The 18856-nt window shown below is 47.7% G+C and overlaps 2 protein-coding genes across 3 annotated transcripts; one reads left to right on the top strand and one right to left on the bottom strand.

Annotated features, from left to right (window-relative positions):
* Positions 1-11557: 11557 nt before the first annotated feature.
* Positions 11558-14433, top strand: sc5d (sterol-C5-desaturase). 2 transcript variants are annotated; one of them, XM_086225871.1, is made up of 5 exons: positions 11558-11612; positions 12240-12457; positions 12618-12750; positions 12854-12954; positions 13378-14433. In XM_086225871.1, the coding sequence occupies exons 2-5, from the start codon at positions 12248-12250 to the stop codon at positions 13825-13827; spliced, it is 894 nt and encodes a 297-aa protein (XP_086081997.1). In that variant the 5' UTR covers positions 11558-11612; positions 12240-12247; the 3' UTR covers positions 13828-14433. The 2 variants fall into 2 exon arrangements, with proteins under 2 accessions (XP_086081997.1, XP_086081998.1); XM_086225872.1 differs by lacking the exon at positions 11558-11612 and adding an exon at positions 11893-12017.
* Positions 14434-14612: 179 nt separating this feature from the next.
* plekhb1 (pleckstrin homology domain containing B1) lies at positions 14613-18516 on the bottom strand. The gene is made up of 6 exons (XM_086225874.1): positions 18345-18516; positions 16885-17037; positions 16589-16691; positions 16474-16513; positions 16301-16391; positions 14613-15263 (listed from the first exon to the last, which is right to left on the bottom strand). Exons 1-6 carry the CDS (start codon positions 18379-18381, stop codon positions 15130-15132), a joined length of 558 nt encoding a protein of 185 aa, XP_086082000.1. The 5' UTR covers positions 18382-18516; the 3' UTR covers positions 14613-15129.
* Between the last annotated feature and the right edge of the window lie 340 nt (positions 18517-18856).

Below are 18856 nucleotides of genomic sequence, written 5' to 3'. Positions count from 1 at the left end.
AAAGAAACATCTTCTATTAACAGCCGCAACTGAGAGGGCAGCCTTCACAGTCGCGGCCCGAGGAAGTTATTTTTAGTGTGAAGGGCATTTCAGCGGAACCTCCTGTTAACCCGAGCCATCGACAGCAGCCAACAGCAGATCCTCCTCTCGCTCAGAGAGACTGCAGTCGGCCTGCTCTGATGTTGTCACATGAATCTCTGTTTAATCAACTTCAACTATCAAAAAAGCTTTGTCATGATCAAAAATCAGAAATTGACTGAAATTACATTTCAGTTCCAACCATGGGAACCAAAGGGTCCATTTCTGTCTCTTCACTTCTTCTAGATAGTATTTTCTTTTTCTCTTCACCCCAAAACTTCATCTCCAGCAAACCAAAACAAACGTATTTTAGCATTAGGATGATAACACCACAACTCGTCAACTGAGACTCCGCCTCCTTGAACGAACCAATAATGGCGTTCCAGCTCCCAGATACGTGACCGCGCTCACAGCTCCAATCACACAGACGGATTATTCAAAGAATTTTACCAAATACTGTCAGAAACATAACCTGGAACCAGGTTTCACAGATCCACCGGAGCTCCATCTCTCTTCCAACCGCCGCCTGCATCGCCCCCCCACCCTCCCTTTCTTATCCCATCCAGTCTACCATCCAGTCCCCCATCAAGCTGGCTTGCTCTCCCTGCCTCCCCTCCCATGAACCAGTCTGCCATCCAGTCCCCCATCAAGCTGGCTTGCTCTCCCTGCCTCCCCTCCCATGAACCAGTCTACCATCCAGTCCCCCATCAAGCTGGCTTGCTCTCCCTGCCTCCCCTCCCATGAACCAGTCTACCATCCAGTCCCCCATCAAGCTGGCTTGCTCTCCCTGCCTCCCCTCCCATGAACCAGTCTACCATCCAGTCCCCCATCAAGCTGGCTTGCTCTCCCTGCCTCCCCTCCCATGAACCAGTCTACCATCCAGTCCCCCATCAAGCTGGCTTGCTCTCCCTGCCTCCCCTCCCATGAACCAGTCTACCATCCAGTCCCCCATCAAGCTGGCTTGCTCTCCCTGCCTCCCCTCCCATGAACCAGTCTACCATCCAGTCCCCCATCAAGCTGGCTTGCTCTCCCTGCCTCCCCTTCCAGAAGCTTCCTTCTTCAACTGTTATTAACATTTCCATGTTTCCTCCATTCTGTGTTATAAACTGTTTTCTTCTCTGTACCAACATCTCCTGCACGTCTGTCCCTCCTGGTGAGGGATCCTCCTCCCCTCCTCACCCTGAGGTTTCTCCCATTTTTCCCTGTTAAAGGTTTTCTATGGAGTTTCTCCTCAGTCGATGTGAGGCTCTGAGGGCAGAGGATGTTGTTATGATGCCATGAAGCCTGGAGACAAACTGGTGGGGAAAACGGGCTACAAAGAAAACTGCCTCGCCTTAGTTGATAGACTAGAGAGAGACCAGGCCGACCTGCCTCCACACCCCCGAGAGTCCAAGCCGGCCCTGAGTCACTCGCCTCACACTGGGTCGGCTCGCCGCCGAGACAGAAGTAAATGTGTTGCTTCTACAGTGGGGGTGTCCTGTACTGCACTGATCTCATTACATTCACCGAAAACATCAGAGCCCCAGGCAGAGGTGAGCGGAGATAAAGTTGCTACCAGCTGACCAGAAGCCCGCCAACTGAGTGGCTGGAGGCAGATAAGGGTCTGGCCGCAGCGGGGCGACAGCTCGAGCCCCGGCAAGCAGCAGTAAGCAGAGGAAGCCATTAAAGTAGAATAAAGCAGATCTGAGCCAATTGTTGCTTGGCTTCGTTCCATTGTGCCATTGTAGGAATGCAGCTTTATCTTGTCTTCATGGCCTGCTGACTTCCTGCCAATTTGTCCTTTCTCCTCACTCCCACCAATCAATGCTCGCGTGGACGGTGGACGGTGCGTTTCTTTATGATGAGGAGCACAGACCTCACCAGCGGTGGAGGAGGAGGAGACATCTTGATACAAGTAAACCGGTTCACTCCGGGTTGGAAACCCCTGGCCTGGTGAGACATCCTCTGTTCGGCCCCTCTGTGTGCGCACTCGTCACCTGCTGATGTCACTCCTCTCACTCTCCCGGTGTTATTTTGTGCTTCATCTTTTTTTCCTCTCTCCATGTTTCCTTCATCACAAGTGGGAGGATCACCCCCCACCCCACCCCGACCAGCGCAGCACCGCAACTCAAACCCCCATCCAGCCTCCCACCCCCAGACACAGGAATCAAACCAGCGGCCTCCTGTGTTGGCAGCCCCTGACACCACACAAGAGTTAGCCCGTTGCCTGAGCTAGAATAGTTTTAACCTTTGTGACCTCTGACCTCTAGATTCCTCTATGGCGGGTGCGAGGGAGGGATTCCCATGAAGGTCTTTACATGCGTGTCTATTTTATTCATCCTCCTGCTGAGCTGCTAGGATCACACTAACAGCTCCCACACCCTCTGGGTCAGAGGTCAGAGGTTCTCCTGCTCCTACAACCCATAACAGAGATTAGAGGCGAGCTGGTGATGCAGGCTGGTAGCTGGACCGCAAAACTTGGTGTAATCATGCCTACGGCACACTTGGTCATGTGACTCAGATCAGAATACCACACGTCTTCATCTGATGATGCCTCACTCTGTCTTTAACCTTAGTAGTTGGTTGTTGCCGTCCATGTTTGTTTGTGGCGCCGTCAGACTTGCTGCTGAGACTGTGTCCCACATCTCAGACATTTCTTCACCATCAAGCGAATCATAGCTGCAACTACACAAATGAAATATCTGAAACAGCCTTGACCTCCCAGGAGCCACGGCGTCAAGGCTAATTCCTCTTCCTGTCTCCCGAACGTCCATCAACAATGAGATTTTACTCCACGTAGCCGCAGCGACAGAACGCCAGTTCATCACAACGGCAGCGTTGTAGCAGCTGAGTCGCTCATCATCAGGTGTTTGGTGTCTGCATCAAACTACAGCCGCAAACACCAATGATGTCACTGCACTCAGAGTTCGGCACTACAACAGCAGGGTGTCAGGGTTGGCGTCCCTCAACACACGGACACACGCAACCATACGCCACCGCCTGCAGCGTGTGCTATTTTGCCAAATGCAGCTTTGCAGATAATAAGATGGCGAGCAGACATGTTGTCAATATTTTTGCCCTGGCTCAGAGCGCGCCCGCCGCCCGCTTACTGCTCGATGTGTTAACTGATTTTTTTTCCTTTTTGAATCCACAGGAGCTCTGCCCTGGTTTGCCGATTGCAGGAGGGCAAGTAGAGGCAAGTCCAGGGGGACGAGAGAGGGCCTCACTAATGCGAAGCAGTTCATTAAAATCAGACACAAAGCATCTATCAGGGGGAGGATGCTGCTAATCAGAGCCGGTGCTTCGTCCAGCGGCATGTAGACGGTGCACTTCTCAAGTGTGATCTTGTCTGGGGAGCCGCGGCGCTGGTTGATGCTAAGGAGGCCATGCAGATGATTTGTTCTCCTCAAGGATGCTCTTGGTCTGCCATCTGATTAACATACACGGCATTATTCATGTCATGAATATACAAGTGGGCACAGAACAAATAAATACTGACATGCATCCAGGAGCTGATAAATATCAAATGGAGCACACATGGCTTCAGATTTTACCATTTCATAATTAGAGCATTCACGCTGCGAGGTCTCGTCTCAGGTTACAGAGCAGCCATCCGACCAAAACATCTCCACAACAGCACACTTCAGTCAGGTGTTGTGAGTACTGGTTCTGGTTCTGGTTCAGTCATTGGAAGGCTGAGGTGTGAATGTGACGATGATCCTGATTCGGGATCATTGAGTTTATTGGAGCGGCAGCCAAGCTGGCCTGATGTTGCTAGAACCCTGAATGCAGAACTTTCTGTTCTGGGTCATTTATGAGTAGGAAAACTAGTAAAATACCCCTGAAAGTACTGCATCGCTTCACAGTATGCAGTTCACATCTTTATCCAAGGACACATTCTACATGATGTAATATTCTGTCCCTTTAGTCTCACTTGGAGGTGTCTGGAGCCCACCTGGGGAGGCTGCTGGCTCCTGACCCCAGAGACCTGCCTGGGTGCTGAGACCAGCAGCCACCAACTGCTAGTTAGCTTAGCACAATGACTGGTAGTGGATGGGAAGTGTTAGCATGAATATAGGTTGAGGTGTTGGTGTGTCGCTCTTCCTCTGGAGGTGCTGCATGGTATCACTCCGCCAGGTCGGCCAGGAAAGTTCAATCTATGTGTCTCATTTTCAAATGACAGTTCTCATCATTTTAAACTCTTATTTCAGAATGAATATCATGAAGAATTCTTCTTATAGAGTAACTTAAACATTTCCCATTCGATAAGCTAGTTGGCAGGTATAAGTTCATTGTTTGTGTTGCCTAGCAACAGTCATTTCTGGTTGCGGTGCTACTTGTTTTAGCGTTGCAATATCATCCATCAAATGGAGAAATAGGACGCCATCCATCCATCCATCCATCCATCCATCATCCCTCCATCCATCATCCCTCCATCCATCCCTCCATCCCTCCATGTTCCTCCTCTTCTCCTGTTCAGGGTGGTGGGGGTGGAGCCTATCCCAGCAGCCTTCCCCCTGGACAGGTCACCAGTCCATGGCAGGGCCAACACATAGAGACAGACAACCATTGGCTCTCCCAGCCACGCCTACGGTCAATTTAGAGTCTGGATTAACCTGGTCCCTCTTGATGTCTTTGGACTGTGGAGGAAGCTGGAGTACCAGAGAGAACCCAGCAGGAACAGGGAGAACATGGAGACTCACACAGAAAGACCCCGTGCTGCAGCCGGGGCTCCACCCACAACCTTCTTGCTGGGGGGCCACCGTGAGGACCACTGCTGCACCGGGCTGCTGAAATCAAACTCTATCATCATTTTTACTGTTAACAAATAAATGAGATTTCTAGAACTGTCGTATAAACACAAGCTCCCTCCAGAGGGACAGCTGTTGGACTGCGCATCAGCACGGCTGTGATTGATTATCTGTGATTATCTGCGATTATCTGAGCCGCAGCCGTGATACTGGAGCTCCGTCTCAGCGCCCACGGCACGTCCAGAGGAGTGAAGGGTATCTGCCTTCTTCTCTGGGTCCTTGGAGGATTCAAAAATAAGTTGCTGTTTTCCTTTAATGCTGTTATTTTTTCTGATCTTAGATCTTTTTAATCATCGCTTGAGATTCTTCCATTTTTATTCACGGTTGACTCACGTATCCACACGCTGGCAGCTGACAAGTGGCGCTCCAGTTGGTGCTGATCAAATGAAATTCCTGCATATCAACTCCGAGCGAACGTTCATTAGACGCCATCCCTTCGTGTACATTCAGCCCAGGTTTCTGCGAATGTAATTAGCTTTGCAGGTATGAGGTCACAAACCAAACACCAGGTCAAACAGAACTCTGAAAATCTGTACCACCTCTGATCCATGAGCACCGGTCAAGTTCCTGACTCCTGGACGTGTCACACACGAGGACTTTATTGCTGGCTGGAAAGTTCACCTCAGGAAACAACAGTGGCGGGAAGTTTTGAAGAGAAGTTTTTTAGCAGGTCTTCAACCGCCTCTTGACCACGGGGTGTTGCTGCAGCACAGCGACAAGCACCAGTTCACGAGACAACCTGGAAAATGAAACCACAACAAATCCAAGAACGTCACATCCCAACATGGCGGAAAATGCTGGAAGTCAAAGTGGAGGCGCGTTTTGACCCCGAATCATCAGACGCCTGCGCCTGAGGCTGACCAGTCCACTGAGGTCCAGAGGTTCCGTGTCCAGGGTTCCCTCGAGTGGAATCCTCCAGTGACACAGAGCTTGTACGTGAACACACACGCTCACAACGCAGCAACACAACATTGTGAACACGAGCACGTGGTTTCTTCTCCCCTTTTCATGAAGAGAACACCGGGGGGTTCCACATTCTTGTGGGACAAATCGAAACAAACCCCAATTTTCTGCCGGAGGACTGGGATGGCCTGCTTCAGCCCTCGTAAGGACCCTCACATTCTGTGTTGCCTGGTTCACAAAAGCAGTGACATCAAATTTGCTGGCACATTCCAGCTTCCTCAGCCTGCCCACTCCGGATGCTGCGGTCCATAATGACAGGCGTCAGATGATGTGACATGTTCGTTATGTGTTGCACTTCACTCCCAAATTATCCGCAGTGGGAAGAAAAGACTCCATTCTGGACCTCGAGGGGAGAAAATGTACCCTTTGATATTTGCTGTAATGAGAGAAGTGGAGTCAGCGTTTCATTGAGGCGAAAACAGGTCCAAAGCAGAGGAGTGTGAAAACAAGATTCTAGGACAGCAGAAAAGTTTCATCCCAAACCTGCTCCAACTCCAGAGGAAGGAAGGTAAAACTCGCCCGCTCTTGTGTGCGCATCATAGAGGTTATTAGCCCAAAGTCTGGGGTTGTTGCCTTTGAATCATTAAGTTAAGGGTGAGTGTTTGAAGCTCCTTGATATAATGATCATTGGCAACTCTAAGAGTTCAAAGTAAATTGGCAAGGGTAGAAAAGGCTTTTCTGCCACTGAACAAAATAGAGAAATCAGCCAGCTATGTTTAATAGAATATTCATCAGTGCTCAACCAGTCTTTCAAATGGGTTATCTAAGATAATGGCTGCACGGGTTCATTACCTCCTTGTCAAATTAAATTTCTCTTTCTCCTCTGGGCAGATTGGATAGTGATTAGACATCTAATCAAAAGAAGCCTCCAACTTTCCCTGGGTAAAACTGTGAAAGGGCCACAATGACAGCGGAATTATTATTCCGTGGATCTTTTGTTGTTGGCTGAACTGTTCTCGTGGCGAGTGGACATTGATGTGGTAGCTCACTGGCCGTCTTTGTGCGACTTGTGTACCTCCCTGAATAAGTGTCTTTTGTGAGATTGGAGATGATTCACTTGGTCGTTAATGAAAGTAAATCTGCGCGACGGAGGCTCACACCTCCTCTCAGCTGGACTGACGCAAGCCTGAGTGGAAAATGGCTGCAGTTTGTGGCTGAAACTACAAAACCAGGAGCAGAAAACATTTATCGATGAGCAAAAACTGTATTTTGCCTTTCAAGTACTCATTGATGGGAGCCTTGAGCTCATACAGACAAATCACAAAGTTTCCCCCCACATTTATACTTTGTCACCCCAGAACGTAGAAGGAACCAGCCACGTATATTTAGCTTGACGCTAATGGAGACTGACAGCTCACGGCAGCTAAACTGTCCAGAAAGGTCAGTTCACGATCTCACCAGGTCGTCTGTAAAATCCAGGTCTGCTTAATCCAGACGGGTGACTTTGATTGGAGATGAAAACCAGCCAACTATTACACTTGAATCTAGCCTTTAGCTTGGCACAGTGCATGGTAGTGGGTGGGAAGTGCTAGCACACCTCTGTCAGGCGTCATTCTTCTTTCAGGTGTATTTATTTTGTTGAAAATATATCTTTTTAAAGAGCAGCAGAAACTAATGAAAAACTAATTAGAAAAATAACAGTAAGGAAAGTTTTTCATTACCTGTCAAGTTCAAATTCGAGCAAAAAGAAAAGCCGCCTTGTTTTTGGCCAAATTGTGGCCTTCAGTGACAAAGAACAAAGCCATGTGCTAAAACGCGGGATCCAAGTCCCTCCAAAAAGCATTTTTACCACTGTGTGAGGAAGAATTACATCAGGCTGTGCCTCTCAGGATGTGCAGCATCTACAAAAAGACAGCTTCAAAGAGATGGAGGTGCCACCTGTGTGATGAGGAGGGAACTTTAATCATCAAAGTGCAGCGGGTGGAGCATGTTGTGTCCAGAAGGCAATTTGCATTTAATATGTTAGTTGTTTGATACGAAAGCTGGGGATATTTTTAGCGGCCAAATCTCAAACCTGCAAGAGTTGACGAGCCTCGGCCGTTTTACTCGATACTGGACAACCTTGAGATCTTCTGGTGCCGTCCATGACTTCAGCTCTCATTCATAAAATGTGGAAATCATCAAAATGCTCAGTTTGTTTTTAAAAACAAGGACAGGTCACGTGACACGGAGGGCTCGACGGCAAATTCCCGTTCAAATATTGATTTTAAAAAGAGTAAAATATCCCATTTGTCCGGTTCAGTTTGAATGTCTGGTTGTGATTTGGAGCAGCATCTGAAAGTGTCGTATCAGCAGTAGATTAATATTTCTAATAGTTTTACTTGGTGGACTCAGAGTACAAATACACTGAGGACCGATGAATTCGTGACAGGCAAGGAAATATTTAAGGTTTTCCATAATCTCTCTCTTCACTTTCATGTCGTGATTAACTTTCTTGCGACAGTTCTCTGTCGGTTCTCCAGAACGTTCTTTGCTGGACCAACTTGTCAGATGTCCATGGTCTTCCTCCTTGTTCCGTATCAAACATGTTTAGTTCTTCACAGCACTTTTCTGAGTACCTTCCATCCGGTCTGATTAGGGAACCGGGATCTTTCCTGCCTCGTTGAGTTTCTTGCAATCCTGGCTGCGTTCCCACATCTCAGTCATGGCCTGGATGAGAACATTGTTTTCTAGTACCAATTGTACTGACAGCAGTTGTACACTCAGCCTTCACTGTGTCTACCTGAGCGATAAAATGTGTCCCAGACAACAGGAATTTTGATTTTTTGAAGCTTTTGATTTGACAGTTTTTGTTGACGCGGTCCGAAGGGTTTTAATTGCAGGCCTTTCTTTTTTTTTGCAAGCTATAAAATCCTCCTTCCTGTCAGCTGCAGAAATATTTCAGTAAATATAAAATCAAATATTTCTTCTTTTAAAAATATTCAGATTTTTGTTTTTGTTTTGTTTTTTACAATAGAAGTGAACTGAGAAATGCAACAATTCCATTTTAGAATTTTCATCTCTTTGACCCACGTTAACGTCAATGTCATGACGCAAATCTGCGAATTCGCTGACTGAGTCAGACGACGTTGGACTCGCTGAGCGTTTCTTCCTCTGCACCAGAGAGAGCACCAGAGCTGGCGGGTTTGGTGAGCGTACGGACGTCCGAGCTGGTGGCACATTTCAGGGTTATTTAGCGTCCTGAGGCCTGCTGGCGCTGCTGTCAGCGCGTAGCTGCAATGGCTGCCACAGCTCGTCCCAGATAGCATCGCTACATGCCAGCGAGCCAGCTAGCATGGTCACCCAGCTTTGTCCCAGTTCACAGCCACAGCAGCTCTGGTAGGATCAGATTGTAGTTTTTATCCAGATAAAAGACTACAAATTAAAGGTTTTAACTCCAACTGTCTTGGCCATTTTATTGTGGTAGTTAAGGATTGAGGGTCAAGGGTCACTGTTACCTCACCTGTGTGTCATCTCGTTTCCATTTTCCTTAAGGACTCTTTGAAATGCCCTGAAGGAATATTTAACCACGAATCAATGAAACTACTGAAAAGCTGTGCAACAAAAATGTTCTTAAGGTGAAATGTAAGGAAATAAAAAAGTATAATCCGTCGTCTCCAAAGGGCAGCACGATGCAGAGCAACATGAACTCTCACACTTTGAATCTCTTCTGTCTTTGCTTGTGTGGTTCGGATCATCGTGACATCAGCAGCGATAAACTCCCAGATTCATGTCTTTCCTGTCGAGTTACTCTAGGTGTTCGACTATTGTTTGATATGGTCTGAAAAACATAGAATAAAACACGTACAAGCTAACGCTCTGCTGACCTCCATCCTACAGAAATAAACAATGAGCTTCCCCGCTGAGAGAAGGTGCTTCTGGGAAAATGTGAATAAATTATAACCCCAGCTGGCAAGGGCTCCCTGCACTGAACCAGGACGCAATTGTTGAAAGTAAATAGATGCTCAAAACCTTTTAACTTGAGGGGCTTCGAGCTGATTGAGGCCTCTTGTGGCAATTTAAGAGCGGTGGTGGAGCAAAGGGGTTCATTTCACATCTTCAGGGGTCTCTGGTAGGAATATAAACATGATAATGAAAATTGATCAGACAGAAAATTGGCGAAGGCTTCAACCTGAGAGAATAGAAGGGAGAGAGTGGATTAAGGAAAAGACGAGGACGGGGGAAAAAGAGCTATTCTCCAAATATTAACGGTAATATTAACACGGTCCCGTCACACGGACAGGCACGACCGCCCTGCTGGTGTGAGAAGTGCAGTGGACCACCAGGACATCCACAGCAAAGACAGAAAGACAAACACACGTGCAAGTTTGAGATGAACAAACGTTGGTCACAGTTTGTCCAGCAGCTTGGAGTCTGGTTCCAAGAGTGAGGCTTGGTCACGCGTGTTTGGAAGAACATCATTAGTCATTCATCTGCACTGTCCTGCTGCTGCAGAACCACACGCACATGTTCTGTTCACGCAATTAAAAACACAATTAATCTATCTTGTTCTCATGTGAGTGATCAGAGTTGTGGTGGCAGGTCGGGGGTCAGGCCGCCGTCGTGTGGAGGGGACCTTCTTCTCTTCTACCACATTCATACAGGAACAAACGCTGCAGCCACAGAAGCAAACCCCCGCAGCAGAGTTGACACACTCTTAATTAGACGGTTGTGTAAGCCTGCTCAGTCAAGGAAAGGAGCAAAGTGCCCTGAACCTTATAGAGGATAAAAGACAGAAAGGTGTGTGTTTGACGATGGTCATAATCTTTACAATCTATAATCTCATATAATAAGAATATTCCTGAAGCCTCATACATGAGCTTGTAATATTACAACTCTGACTCACTAATCCCCTCTGCTGCCTGCACAGTAATATTCCTACAGTGCGATGATCAACTGTTACACTGCCTCGTCAAGCTGAGGCTCCTTGTTTGTGCTTGGAGCTCTGGCGACACCATGTGGCGGGAGGTGGTAGCAGAGTGGAATATACAAATATATCTGTATATCTACATACATAGATAGATGGAATATTCAGGCAACAATTGAAAATGTGAAGAACATGCGCACACACACACACACACACGTAGTTCTGTTTCTAGTTATGAATTTTTAACTAAATTTCAGTTCCCAGTTCTCTTATTTATGATTTTTTTCACTTTGTTTCCTCTCTTTTATTATTAGATTTTGTTTGTTCTTGGTTTACTTGATTGTTGAGATGGAGTTCAGTTCGTGCAGATCACACCTGAACCGACTTTTTTTTTTTCTTGGTCAAATAAAACAAGGATTATGATAAACAGATGAAGCCGAGAGGAAGAGTTGCCGTCTCTGATGACGCTGATGGTGACGTCAGGGATGGAGTGACACGCTAGTGTTCCCTCCTCCGTCCCTTTTGATTGATTAAAAAGCAGAAAACTTGAAAAGTTTTGAGATTTTGAAGGGAATTTGGTGCCAAGCCTCCTCCCAGATGAGCACGAGGCGCGTCCGTGGTTGTTCAGTCAACACGTTTGTTTACCTGTCAAACGTCATTTATTGTTTTTTGTTTGTTTGTTTTCTGCCACAAAGTCTACTTTTAATATCTTGGGCGGTGTTTTGGTCTCCAGTTGTAGCGGCACCTCCAGCACCATGACCAGATCCGCCAGCTGACCAATCAGAAATCACAACAAACCTGCTGTCATGAGAAGCTACGCGCCCATTGGACGCGTCTTTTATGACGTGAAGAGCAACTCTAAGCTGATTGGTCGCTCGACTGTGTTTTAGTTTGGAGCACCGCCTTCCTCCGTCGTTGTGGACCGCAGCTAGCAGGTACAGTGTGATCCAGAAGTACTTCTACTGCATTTATCTGAGTAGTGTTACTGCTTCCCTCGTTGTTTGTGCTACTGAACCTCATTAGTATCGTAATCATGAGCGTGTTTGTCTCCTCGAAGCTGATTAAATACCGTTAAAAATATAATTTAGCATGAGAGCAATGCGAGGTTTACGCTTCACGCGTGTTAGTGGACGATATTCAGAAATCAATAAAGTTATTAAGGTTGAAAAAAACTACATAAAATGCAACGTAACAAGGAAAATAATCCCCAGCCAGTGTCCTTATCGGTGAACGGCTCAGCGCCCTGCTGCGGCCGCAGGCTCCAGACTTTTATCAATCAGGATTTACTGATTCGTTTTTTTTTTTTAATGATATCACGTGAAGGGATTCTTTGATAGCTGGTAATTGTAGTTCCCATGATGTCATGTCACTAGGTGGTCACATGTAGGGAAACAGGAAGTTCTGCCGAGTCTGTCTCAGTCCAGCAAAGTAAAGAACATCGTAATAATAACAATAATGGTTCTTGATAATTGTGATTATCGCGTCCCAAAGGTTTCATCCAGGAGCCGACAGGAAGTGGCGAGTTATCTCACTGTACCATGTTCTTCTTCTGGCCCCGGCAGACGCAGCCATGGATCTGGTGCTGAACGTCGCCAACCACTACGTCCTCACGCCGTATGTGTACCCGGCGTGGTGGCCCGAGGAGGCGGCGCTGAGGCAGATCATCAGCCTGCTGGTGCTGACGAACCTGGGGGCGGCCGTCCTTTACCTGGGCCTGGGAGCCATCAGCTACGTCTTCATCTTTGACCACAATCTAATGAAACACCCGCATTTCCTAGAGGTAATGGTTTAGGCTGAAACTGGAAAGTAGGCGGACCACTCAGATGTGGTCAGAGCTCCTTCTGAACTTGGTGACACTGAGAGTTTACCGTGGCGAGGAGGCGGCCATTTAAACTGATTTGTTATATTTAACACTAATTTGTCTTTTTTTTCCCGCTAAGAACCAGGTTCAACGGGAGATCAGGTACGCCATGACCTCACTGCCGTGGATCAGCATCCCCACCGTGGCTTTATTCTTCGCCGAAGTCCGAGGATACAGTAAACTGTACGACAGCGTCCACGAATCTGCGCTGGGTGCGTTGACGAACATCCTCACAGTCGGTGTCTAGTTTGCTTGTGTATTTGTCGTCAGGTGGGACACACAGAGTGGTTGGTGGTGACCAGCGTGTGCTTGCAGGTTGGCCCGGGCTCCTCCTGAGTATGGTGTCCTTCTTGTTCTTCACCGACATGTGTATCTACTGGATTCATCGCTTCTTACACCACAGGCTCATCTACAAGGTGAGAAGGCAACTGGCTTGGCTCCGGCTCCTAAATCTGAATTTTTGAATGTTCAGAAATCCATCCAGGATCTGGAAAGTTCTGCGCTCTCCCTCTGAAGGAGACCATTAAATCTGAACCCTGTGACTGGTCTGTGGTTACAGAAAAAAAGAGTGTGGTAGCTTGCTAGCACCGATGTGCTAAGGTTAGCAGTACCCGCTAGCAAGAGTTCAAATGGCATTGATTGACAGGAAATGACATCTGTGTGTCTTGCTGGCGTGAAGATTTAGGCTCAGTCGCTTTCCTGTGCTTTTGATCCTCAGTGTGTCAGTCGCCATGTTTCTGTAACCTCAAGTGTTTCTCACACATTATGAGTTCTGACTCAAATTCCTGATGAACCACCGTAGTGACATCATGATTGACCTCTGAACCCTCTCACCGTAGCTGTTCCACAAACCGCACCATTTGTGGAAGATCCCCACGCCCTTCGCCAGCCACGCTTTTCACCCGGTGGACGGCTTCATGCAGGGACTCCCCTACCACATCTACCCCTTCCTCTTCCCCCTCCACAAAGTTCTCTACTTGGCCCTCTACATTTTCGTCAACATCTGGACCATCTCCATCCACGATGGCGACTACCGCGTCCCCGGCATCATGACGGGGGTCATCAACTGCTCAGCTCACCACACCGACCACCACCTCTTCTTTGACTACAACTACGGCCAATACTTCACTCTGTGGGACCGCCTGGGGGGCTCCTACAAGCACCCGTCAGCTCTCATGGGGAAGGGACCTCACGATGTGATCCGGAAACTTCAAGCAGAGGGGAAGTTGGGAGACGACGGAGTGAAGGTTGGAGGGCAAGTGAACGGACACTCATGCAAGGAGGAGTAAGCGTAGCTCACCAGCTCCTGCTGATGAATCAGTAAAACAGCAAATGTGCTCACCTGTTGAGAGGAATTCTGGCTCCTGGAAAGAAGCCGTTGGAGGCTTAAAATGATGGAGGATCTTACCTGGCGGTGCGATCACTTTGGGATCACTAATTTCTGACCAATTCTCAAAGAGAAGGAGTTGTTAGCGCTTGCTAACTGATAACAATCAAAAGGCGTGGAGCTCCATGTCAAGATCCTTCCTGCCAGTTAACGTATCTCATACCTGGACTTCAGTTTCAGAGGATGAATGAAACCTGTCTTTAACCATTAAGAGCCCCCCCCGCCCCCCCCAGCCTTCATACTGGACACGCCCACATTTGATCGGTGGGATTGACGCTGTCATTACGAAGACATTGCTGATACTTTGCTCACGAGAACATTCCTTGCCACTGTAATCCAGAAGAACGCTGGAGTTTCCCAAAATTTCACCATAAATTGTTGACAGCTCGTCTCGCCGCCTGGTTGAAGTGATTGATCATCGTGAGCGTGAGAATGAAACCAGATGAGGGCGTTTTTGTAGATGTTAACATGAATAAACACTTGTTTGGTTCTGTATTCTCCAGAACAAGGTTGTACCTTTTTATTGCCGAGTCTTCTTCAAGCCACAGTCGACAGCTTTAAGAAGTGTGTGTTGACTTCAGGCAGCAGATGAACACGAGATTCAAGTTCCTCTTCAATATTTTTCACTGTTTGAGGAAGATAATCTGAGATTTTGAGAATAAAGTTGCTGTTATAAATAGTAATTTAGGGGATACCTCATTGTTGTATGTAGAAAAATCATAGTTTTATCAGAAAAAATATTTGCAAGAAAAAGTGATATTTCAGGAAAAAGTGCTGATTTTATTAACCAGGGAAATTGTAGTATTCTAAGGATAAAACTGTAATATTGCAAGAACAACAGTAATGAAGGAAAAAATCCGAATATTACTGAGAGACGAAGCCTTCCTTTCAAAGCTGTACTACTTCGTTCTTGTAATACTACGACATTATTCAAGTAAAAGAGGACTGGATTTAGATTTTTAAAAGCTCTGCTTTTCCTCCTTGGTGTGGCCTCCGACCTGCCGGCCTCAACAACTGGCAGCTTCTGATGCTTCACGTGTAAAATTACACCCAAGGAAAAAACAGAGGAACTAAAAGAGCAGCAGTCGAGGATACAAAGGTGGAGGGAGCGGGGGGGGGGGGGGGGGCTACTGGCTCAGTCTACACAGGCTTGTTTGGTGTGGTGCTGGCTGGCGGTGGACTAGACGGGCCCGGGTCCTGGTTGTCAGCAGAACAAGAGCGGCATCCAGAGGAAGGATCTCATGGCCGCCCCCGCCGCCAGGCCCGCCAGCAGGCCCAGCACCAAGTGCTCGGCTACGTCATCAAAAGGGTCCCTCTGAACAACCACCTGGTGGGTGCCTGAGGGGAGAAGAGCGACACACCTGACTGGTGCTCCCTGGATGCCCTGAGCCCCTGAGGATGGAGGCCCACACCCGAGTCCCACTCTCGGACCTTGACCCCGGATTAGTTCAGTCTCATAAATGTCCCCAGTGGCCCCAATTTCTCCTTCAAATGTGAAACTGTCCTCAGATTTATCCTGGTTTTCATCGGCTCTTGAGCCGTTTTGCTCGGTTTAGCATCATATTTTCTGAAAGTTTGGCTACGATTTGCGATTTTCTAGAACAGAAACTCCCAATCGCCTCTTGAGGTACAAAGTGTTATTACGGGACAGATGGAGGCTATCTGGTTAGCATGCTAGCTTCAGTAGACGCCTGCAGTTTGATTAATGGCCGAATGTGATACATCAAAATCATTGCTTCAAAGAAACGTACTTTAATACACTAAATATACTGATAGTAGCTGTCTCAGAGGAGTCCCTTTGTTTCAGTTCATCTTACATAATGTAGTTAACACTCCCAGTAAAGTTATGCTTGACGTTTTCATATCTGCCTGCGTTTTCACGTCAAAAGTTCAAAGTTTTTTAGTTTCAAAATAAAATTTTAAAATAAAAATACAGAATCCACCTCTGAAATGGACAAGTTATGAATAATAATAATAATAATAATAATAATAATAATAATAATAATAGATCCATTGTCCTCCGCTTATTCCTACACATTAAGGGTCGCGGGGGTGGAGCCTATCCCAGCGTCTACGGGCGAGAGGCAGCCTTCTCCCTGGACAGGTCGCCAGTCCATGGCAGGGCCAACACATAAAGACAGACAACCATTGGCTCTCCCAGCCACGCCTACGGTCAATTTAGAGTCTGGATTAACCTGGTCCCTCTTGATGTCTTTGGACTGTGGAGGAAGCTGGAGTACCAGAGAGAACCCAGCAGGAACAGTGAGAACATGGAGACTCACCCAGAAAGACCCCGTGCTCCAGCTTCCTCCCACAGTCAAGTGAGAGAAGAAGTGTCGGGTTGTTTGCAGCATCACTATGGTAACAGGCTGTACCTGGTCCTGCTCCAGGTGTGATGTAGACGGTATGGTAGCTGTTGAGGGGGACCGCCTGATAGGAGTCATCGTAGGGGTCATAGGTGAACACCTGCAGGAGGCGGAGACACAACCGTGAGCACCAGCGTGGGAGTGAGAGCGAGCAGGCGGCTCAGAGAAGCTCAGTCACTCACCGGGTTTCTTCTGGTCTCCAGCAGAGTCAGTTTCCAGGCTCTGCAAATCACGTGACAGGGAAAGAGTTGTTAGTGGGTGGGGCGGACCAGAGTGAAGAGGAAGAGGAATACCTACATTGACTCGTCCTCACTGTTGGCACACAAGTTGAGCGTTGAACCGTCGTGGAGCTGGACCACGACCAGGTTCTCCCTGGGGTTGCTCTCTGGTGGAGTCACACCTGCAGTCACAGGGAAGCAGTGTTTTTGGTGGTTTTTACCGGAATAATAAACGGAAAGGCTTCAGACAAAGAGAAAATTCCCCAGGCTTCATGTTTAGCGCCGTTAGCTTGAAGGACAAAGCCTGAGTCTCACATTTACCCCACATATTGAACGATGTGATGGTCATACCAGCTGTAGTATGACTGACTCTACCTGCACACTCCAGGCCGGACCGGACATCGATGCAGGTCCTCTTCAGGCAGGTGCGGTGCTCCAGCTCTCTCCTGCTGTCGCTCTTGTAGAAGCAGAGACTTCCGTCTATCCAGAGGTCGCACCAGTTTAACTTCCAGCGTCTCAGGACAGAAGCTGCAGGAGACACAAGCTGCTGGTCAGCGTTCTGTCTCCGTGACCATGAGAGCGGATCAACAGCCGTAACTGTGTGAGAACCTGAACTTCCAGTTCTCCCATTAAGACGAGCTACTGGGAAATGAAAGGTAGCCTGGTTCCAGCCGCTCAGTCTCAAGCTTCAGGTCTCTAGAAAGTCACTCAAGGCCCGGAAAGACTCGTCCAGAGTGTGTGACCTGGCTGGAACTCAGCCAATCAGTGTCCAAGTCGACCAATGGCAGCAAAGTTAATGGATAGAGCTGATGCTGCTGTTGATGCTGGCTCGACAACCACGCCGCCATTGTGTCCTCGGAGCGTTTCCTCAAGGGGGAGATGCTTCAGTGCCCCCCCCCCAACCAGAGTTTAATATGAAATAAATATCAAAAAACTCCGAGAGGTTTGAATTCTCACGGTTGTTTCTCCACCTGTGAAGGAGGACGTGACTCTGCTCACCTCTGTCCTCACACAAGGAACTACAGCAGCTGGAGTGTTGCTTCTGAGGCAACCAGGTTTGTGGTTGATGTGGTGAGTTGAGGAGATGAGAAGCTGCATTTTTAATCAACGCACACACACACACACACACACACACACACACACACTCCTAAATGTTTCTCTGCTGTTGTGAGTGTTGCTAGAATGATGTTTTACAGGAGCGCGACCTCCCAGTAAGCCACTTACCGACACAGCCAGGGACAATTAATGAGATTATTAGAGACAAAGGTCAGAGTTTCATAACCGCTTCAGTCTTCGGGTTCTAGAAAACCATCACTGGGTCCTCCAGGACCAGGACGATGGAGACGTAGTCAAAACCGTTCCATTTGGATCTTATGAAAGTAGAGGAATCCTGTACACAGACATCCTGAAGGCAGAGAAAGAGAAACGCGTGGTCCAAACGTCGACTTCGCGTGGAAAAGAAGTCCCTATTCTTTGTCATGATCAAGTTATTTCTGCTGCCTCAGGAATGGAGCATAAAAGCTGAATATCATTTTCTACATTGGTTTGCGTTGCATGAAATCTGTATTTTCATGTCAGAGAAAAGCAGAGTCTTTGGTTTGAGTCTGAGTAACTGGCTGTGTTTCCGATGTATTGTTCCTGCTGTTGCACAGTGAGTCGCGACCACCTCAGAGTTGTGTGAGCAAGTTTAAAGCAAAGCCAGAGACAACAGACGCGCCTCAGCAGCTGAGTTTTCATTCAGCCACGAAGGGTTAATTCATTAGTCACCAAAATGTTGCCTCTGTGTTTAGGAATTCCAGTGATGGCGTCTGAGAATAACTCCCCCCCGCACTCACTCTGCCTCCACAGCCAGCCGGACCTCAGGAGCGCCATCCTTCTCCGCTCTCCTTCAATTTGAATCCAGCTGAGAGAAAATCAGAGCTTCAGACGCAGCAGCTTCTTTGACCTGCTCTCCTTCTTGTTTCTGCCCCTCACAGTGAAGAGGTGCTGGATTATTCTGGCACTGGCCTGGTCTGAGGCTGACTCACCAGATAATTCTGGATTAGAGGAGCTCCGCCCCTGTATCCCGTTCTTCTCTCTGGACTCTCTTCACCCTGATCGACAAACACTGTGTCATCCCATAATTATTTATATGATTGAATCCTCTCATTTCCTGTTAGTGTACTAAACACTTTTGATCGTTAGCGAGGCAAACTAATATGCTTTAACAAACTAATGCAAACACTTAAGTAACAGCAGGGGATTAACCTGGACGCCACAGTTCCCAGGTCAGTTATGAGTCCTCCGGGATGCTTGCGGCTGTGACGCACTGATGACATCATCTTCCAGAGGGGTCGCGTTTGCTTGG

Source organism: Aulostomus chinensis, chromosome 15, assembly GCF_037954235.1.
Source record: "Aulostomus chinensis isolate RoL2024-O1b breed Wild chromosome 15, RoL_Achi_v1.0, whole genome shotgun sequence".
Classification (NCBI taxonomy): Eukaryota; Metazoa; Chordata; class Actinopteri; order Syngnathiformes; family Aulostomidae; genus Aulostomus; species Aulostomus chinensis.
The sequence above is the reverse complement of the archived record's forward strand: the minus strand, read 5'-3'. Positions and strand labels throughout refer to the sequence as shown.